Here is a 7,065-nt window from a genome sequence, read left to right as displayed (position 1 = left end):
ACATAAATCCATATACCCCACCCCTACCCCCATTTACCCTCTTCCCCTTCTTTTATCTATCCTTTTCATAAACCTCAATCTCATTGCACGTATATTTATGCAACTAGGTTATGTATGCTTATGTCTACATTGTGCAAATATAAATATTTATGCACATATGTATATGCGTATATTCTTAGAAAAGCATATTTTTGTATATGTAACTTTTTTTCTACTGTATTATACTTAAATGAAAATACTGAAAGCAGAGGTTATGTACTTAATCTGTGTTAATATTGTGCTTCGACATTGACATAAACAAATAAATTATAAAAAAAAATTGAGTGTCATTTGATGAGTTATAAGCGAGTTAGAGAGCTTACAATTCTTCACTATGTCAACAAAGCATTTGCTTACATTTCGATTGTTGAAGTGAGAATTCCAGTTTTAGACCTTAAATAAATGTGTTAATCGTTAGGAACTGTTTATTTATGCTTTAAATGAATAATAAGATTGACAAACCAGCTTAAAAATTTTTTTTACTGGTATATTGAACCTATGTAAACAAAAAACAGGGCACGAGCCTTGTTTACATGACGAAGAATTGTGAGCCCTTTATCTTGCTTAAAACTCAACGACTGGCACCCAAATTTCATATGATCATTAGAAATGCATTCCTAAAGCATTGCAAATAATTAAAACAGAAAAATAAAATTTGACCAAAATCGTGACCATGCCCTTTTAAATAACAAACTTAATTTAGTATTGCCCAAACATAATGCGGTCTTTGCCATTTCATTTTCATCTTAAAAACTGAGGGAGGAAAACTTGCTTTTTACCAAAGAGTGGGTCTTGGTACCTTTTCTTGAAAATTGAAAAAGATAGACATTTAAATGTTTTATTAGTAAACGTTCTTAAAATTATGGTACGAAGACCCACTCTATAAAAACTATAGTCTGAACATCCGATTTCATTAGCATTTTGTTGCTCAATTAGCATAATTATAGTACATATTTTGATGTCTTAATATCAATTAAATTTGAAGTCATTTTTTGAAGGTTTTGGTACTACTGAATGCAAATGTTTACATATGCTTAACAAATGTAACAAAAGTAATATTTGTAAGAAAAAAAATTGTGGGTTTTTCAAATAAACTTATGTGGGTTTATGCCTCGACTTATTCCACCACGTTCTTTGATAATGTCTTCCGTGCTGCATTTCTTTTGTTCTTCTTTAAATAATCAATGTACGAATCCCGGATGTATATGTATTACATAACAAGCGCGTTAAAAAGAAAGATTGGTTTGTTACATGTTCTCCTGATGATGGCAACCAAATACTTTCAGGAACAAAATAAACATTTTGTGAATGATGTAGGGTATTAAAAGCAAAATAGAACGCTTAATTAATGCTATCGATAAGAAGCAGGACACAATTTAGTTTGTCTATTTCCTTGCATCACAACCATTTTCCTGAGAATACTTTTGTTCCTAGCTAAAAACTATGACCTTATTTTAGCTAAAATTAATGCGTAGAACTTAAGCGAGAATGACATTAAAGAAATATTAACAAAAGGCCTACACAGGCCTTGGCGGGCACCTGAGTACCGTCTTATTTTTACATTTTAAGATTCATTTTGGAGTCTAAGCCATAATCCGAGACTCCTCTGATATCCCCGCTTTTTATTATTTGTTATCTGAGAAACAAATATGCGTAAAAAAAAAAGGGGGGGGGCTAAGCCAGTGGAATCTGGGAATCTATTCCCTAACTCCAGTGTAAACTTTGGGTAAAAAAGAGACTTGCAGGCCTTTAATGGTCAATCCTTTATAATGTTCATTTTTAATACACAGACGCAACATGCAAACAGTTTATTTATACAAGTATACAATGCACCGGAAATTAAAGTAGCTAATCTTCCTATAATAGAGCACATTAAATCTAACATGGCCAAGATCTAAAGACAATTCGTGTAGTATTTAAGAACAGGATATACTAATGTATAATGAAATGGAGAAAATTTTCTAAGATAAATTACATTTTCACTATATGGCCATATTGGCCCCACCCTAGTGCATGAACTCTTAACCCAGGGACCATGAATTTCACAATTTTGGTAGAGGGCTTCATATACATCATAGCTATTTATTTAGTTGTTTTCCAACAAGTGTGGGAGTAGACAAGACGATTTTTGAAAATTTGGCTCTTTTGCTTATTTAGCCCCGTCAATTAGGACCTGGGGTGAATTGGTTTCCCTTATTACATTTTATATTCCTTTTATCCTAGAAATGCTTTAAACAAAAAAAAGATATCAATACTAATTATTGACATTGTAGTTTTCAAGAAGAAGTTGAAGACGTAAAGTTATTAACGGACGACGAAGGACGGACGAAGACCAATTGCAATAGGTCATCTGAATGACCTGAATGACTCAGGTGACCTTAAAATTAAATTTAGTATTAAATATTATTGATTGAAAGGCTAATTTAAGATTATTTGAATTTCTAGAACCCATTATTTACAATCCTTGTTCAAAACACGGTATCAGTTTGTTGCACAAAAAAGATTGTTTTCAATAGGGACATATTTATAAATTAAATAACTCATATTTGATCCAAAAAGTCCAAAAATATCTTTTGATAATGGTGATGTTTTTATAGCTCACCATGTGCCAACATGCATTTTCTGGTAATAACAAAAAATTCTGTAGGATTAAAAATATTGCATTTCTCGGTGAAAATTAAATAGTCAATAGCAGACGGCAAAAAAGTACCCACATATACCTTTGGCTGATAAATGACAGATAATCTTCTACAAAAAATTAAGATATTGTATTCGTCTCAGTTTAAAGAAACCAAAAAAAAAAAAAATAAACAAAAAATAAACAAAAAATAAACAAAACACGTAAAACCCATATTTGACCGTTATTGTTTAATTAAGAAAAGTTGCATTAAGCATTGATATTTCAAAAATAAGTGAACTGCTGTAGCTCTTCACAAACACTTTTTCTACAACCAACACTTTTGACCTACTAGTGTTTACTTGTCCTTTTATTAATTTTTTTTATCCTCCCTGATTATAAATTTAGTTGCATTTTGAACATTTTATCCCTCAACATTTGCATCGTAGAATTATTTTCAACAACTTCAACTAATGTTAATCGACACCAGCAGTAAAACGTATCCCGAATATTTCAACAAAAGTAAGATCAGGAAAAAAGTTAAGAATGTATGCACTTTTAGCGGTCCGTATATTATCTGTTGAATTAAAATTTGGAAGAGAATGCTTCAAGGATATTTTTTAAGTTTACATAGGTAATCGAAAATTACTTAGAGGATCGAATTTTGCGTAATAAATACCATATGCACAGTTAAGCTAAGCAAAACCTTTTCACATCCTGTATGTTATATATCATGTACTTTTTATTGGTTCTCTTTGACTTTGCTTCTTCATGTATATACTCTGATATTCCCCTGGCATTCACTGTTTCTAATGTATGTATGTATGTATGTATGTATGTATGTATGTATGTATGTATGTATGTATGTATGTATGTATGTATGTATGTATGTATGTATGTATGTATGTATCGCAACCCCTAAAATTGACTTGATTATATATAATCAAACTTAATACAATAAAATAATTATAATTGCGTTGTTGAAATTTTTTAACGTGAATGGGTACGTATACCTGTTTTTATTAAGAAAATACTCTCGAGTACACGTGTACGTATGATGAAAAATACGGATGCAATTTATTACGTGTAGCACATAACATTATTTGTGATCGTGCATGGTACAGTTTGTATATTACTCGTCATAGCGTTGTTATTTACGTAAAATCATGACGCATATTTCATAAAATGGACGATATTGTTATTTTATCCTGTATAACTGCTATGATTGTTCAAATATAGAACCATTTTAACAAGGCCTTGGGCTTTCGGTTGGACGTAGCTATTTATTTCTTGTGTCAAAACAAGTTAAAATTGACGCGGTTTCAAGCGAAATATGCACCGATTGCGTAGTCTTAGCTCAAAAGCCAGACAAATCTGGTTGATTTCAAAGAGCCATGGCTGAGTCGCCAGCAATTAAATAGACAGGCCTATGTCACATTGCTGTTTGACACAACTACCTAATTCCAAGCTCTTGTTAAAATGGTTCTAACATTACATGTCTAACGAAAAAAAAAAAGAAATTATAATTGTGTTGAGATTTTTTTCAAACGTGTAAAATAATATACTCTTCATAGTTTACTACAAATAAAAATAGTTATTCATGGCAAGCTTAATACTATTTGTTCATGACAAGCTAAATATAATATGCTTTATTTTTTAATAAAAATTAAAATTGCACATCACTTGTATATATAATAAGTTCCAATTAGCCTTACTGAAATATTTTTATTGGTTTCAAATTCAAAATGATTCATAATTTGATTTTTTTATTGATTAGCCTAAAATGGCAATTAAGACAATTGACATCGATTATTACTAAATACGAATAGGTATAACTTTTTTGTAGTCCGATTAAAAAATTTTTCATCTAACAATTGCAAGCTTTATAAATGTCTGATTTAATTGTATTTTATTATTTACTTAACCATTATTACCTCTTATTTTACCTTATTTTTCATATTGCAACTTGTGATTAAAATCCAGATATTATACACAAGCTGGATACCATGCAAGAATTTGCTTTGCAAGTACACTAAAAAACAGACAACTATAAAAAATACACCAAAAAAGGCATGATTATATAAATAGATTCAGTTGCACGTCTTAGTTTACAAGGACACTAAATACCTAAATCAATCAATCCGTTTACAATTGGCTACCTTCACAGATCTATAACATATTGTTGGTCATTTTATGGTCCTTATTTGTGAATTTGGTCATAAAATTGGTCGTTTCCGGTATCAGGTACTATTGTATGGTACACATTTTGTAGATCAAAATCCGTCTTGGATCCAGATTCTCCATATTTATTTGTTTGTTTAATTCTGTCGTGATGAACATGTGATGTTGCATGCGGTAGATATCTGAAATAAAAAATATTTTTCTTAACTTTTAGTATTTTTATGTCACTTTATTAGCTGAAAGATTACATTAGATAACGTCACTTCAATTTACAACTATAACTGTCTAAACCTGCGTGTTATAATATAACAATAGTAATTTGCGGTAAATTACGATTTAACGATAAATTACAACAATTCAGTAGGATGAATAATATATTAAAATTCATTTTAAAGATCAGATTAAAAAAAAACCCGACACGTTTTAATAGGTTTCACCTCTTACGCAGAAATTTACAATGCAGAAGCCAAAACACAACACACACTGCTATGATGGCACAGCAGACACTGATTATTATCACAAGAGTATCTGGGGAGAAAAAAGAATTTATTCTCAAACAATCATTTTCATTTCGCACAAACTCATTTACAATCATATTGTAATTAATTAAAATTAGGCAGTATAACAAGCTTCGATAGATGGACATTTACCGTTTGTTTTTGGGTTGGAAAAAGACTTTGGCGAGACAGCTGTGGTGATTGTCCGGTAGTCCATGTCTGTTTTGTTAGTGGCTTCTTGTTGAAAATTGTATTTTATTTCATTTAGAAAGAGTAGCATACATATTTAAGTTTAAAAAAAATAGATAGATATATATCATTTAGATTAAACCTCAAAAAATTCTTCAAACAGAACCATTTTTATAAACATAGAAACATCTTTTCCATTATTTTTTGGCTCAAATTTTATCGAATGTAAGAAATAAATCACCTTGTAGTGTTTAGCATAATTATTATATCACTTTCATATAACTTTACCTCTTAAATGTGCATGGTTTAGTACTACCACAGAGGATATTTTGCCATATGTACAGACATTTTAAATTTTGTTGCAAGTTAAAGTATTTTGAATTTTCAATCATCAAATTCAATTATTAAATTATAAAAAACGATATTTTGCGCTCTTTTCCAGGTTTTTGAAAATGGTTATGTAGTTTATATGATTTAAAAGAGGTTTTATAAAATCGGCTCTTGCACAATCGATATTTTAAAAAAAGAAATTATTATTGCAACGTACATGTATGATAAATGCACGGTAAAATTAGTCAAATATAATTAGTAATAATGAAAAATTAGAGCCAATATCTATACATATTTTCAATACAATGAATGAAATTAATATCTTGAAATCATTACATCCATTGCTTCGCATGGGGCAATATTTCTTCGATCGGGGGCTATTATATAATCGATGTTGCCCTCAACCCTAGTCAATTAGAATGAAAATGCAGAATTTAAGAAACGAAGCATTTTTCAAAGTTCATCCCTAACCTGATTGATATTGGAAAATACACCTTTGCTAGATATGTAGATTGCTTTGCTTTTACATGGTCCATGAATGATTTAGAACGAGAATTTTCAAAGCTAATTGATTTCTCGATGGAAACTGAATTTATTTAATCCTGCTTATTCCAATTTTTCTAATGGGTTTAATAGAATCTTTCTTCAGTCAATTGTAATCGGTTCAAACTTGAAAATTAGCTAAGACGAAATGAAGCAAGGTCGTTGTTGTTTATTTAATTCTTTTTACCTACCTTAAATTATATCCCTTTTATTTTGATTTATGTACAAATATTGTTTTATTGAAGATGTTATCTGTACATTTAAATGTATCAAATAAATATTTCTAGGAAACTATCTGACTTTCTAGACATGTTTTATATTAGTTATTTGCCACCCAAAGAGCTTACTTAACTCACCAATGTGTTGTTTACAAATAAATGGAAGACGTTCGGTGCAATTTCTTTCTCTGTAGCTGAATATATCGTCGTTTTTTTCAATACTGAAGCACATAAGATCACGTTTTACACGTTCTAAATAGAATGGTTACATGTGTAAATTTAAATAAAAATTATTAAAAGTAGCATAAAATTTAAAATAATGTTTGATACGTTTGATACGAATACCTATTTTATATTTTCTTAATCCAGTCCAAATTGTTATGCTTCTTTTTTGACATAATTGTTCCGTGTTCCCAACAATATACAGGTTACTGTCTTTACAGCGGTTCCA

At 30.0% G+C, this 7,065-nt stretch overlaps 1 protein-coding gene across 1 annotated transcript; it reads right to left on the bottom strand.

Moving 5' to 3' along the window:
- Positions 1-4,464: 4,464 nt before the first annotated feature.
- LOC128172279 (uncharacterized) lies at positions 4,465-6,854 on the bottom strand. The gene is made up of 4 exons (XM_052838076.1): positions 6,753-6,854; positions 5,488-5,571; positions 5,275-5,365; positions 4,465-5,019 (listed from the first exon to the last, which is right to left on the bottom strand). The coding sequence occupies exons 1-4, from the start codon at positions 6,844-6,846 to the stop codon at positions 4,857-4,859; spliced, it is 432 nt and encodes a 143-aa protein (XP_052694036.1). The 5' UTR covers positions 6,847-6,854; the 3' UTR covers positions 4,465-4,856.
- Between the last annotated feature and the right edge of the window lie 211 nt (positions 6,855-7,065).

Source organism: Crassostrea angulata, chromosome 1 (assembly GCF_025612915.1).
Source record: "Crassostrea angulata isolate pt1a10 chromosome 1, ASM2561291v2, whole genome shotgun sequence".
Taxonomy (NCBI): domain Eukaryota; kingdom Metazoa; phylum Mollusca; class Bivalvia; order Ostreida; family Ostreidae; genus Magallana; species Magallana angulata.
Note: the sequence above shows the minus strand (reverse complement) of the source record. Positions and strands in the feature narration are given on the sequence as shown.

Bases quoted from the DNA above. Each gene is read 5' to 3' on its own strand.
- LOC128172279 (XM_052838076.1), bottom strand. From the start codon at position 6,846: ATGTGCTTCAGTATTGAAAAAAACGACGATATATTCAGCTACAGAGAA. The intron at 5,572-6,752 runs GTGAGTTAAGTA...ATTTTCAACAAG, and splicing joins TATTTGTAAACAACACATTG to AAGCCACTAACAAAACAGAC. The intron at 5,366-5,487 runs GTAAATGTCCAT...TTTTCTCCCCAG, and splicing joins TTCCAACCCAAAAACAAACG to ATACTCTTGTGATAATAATC.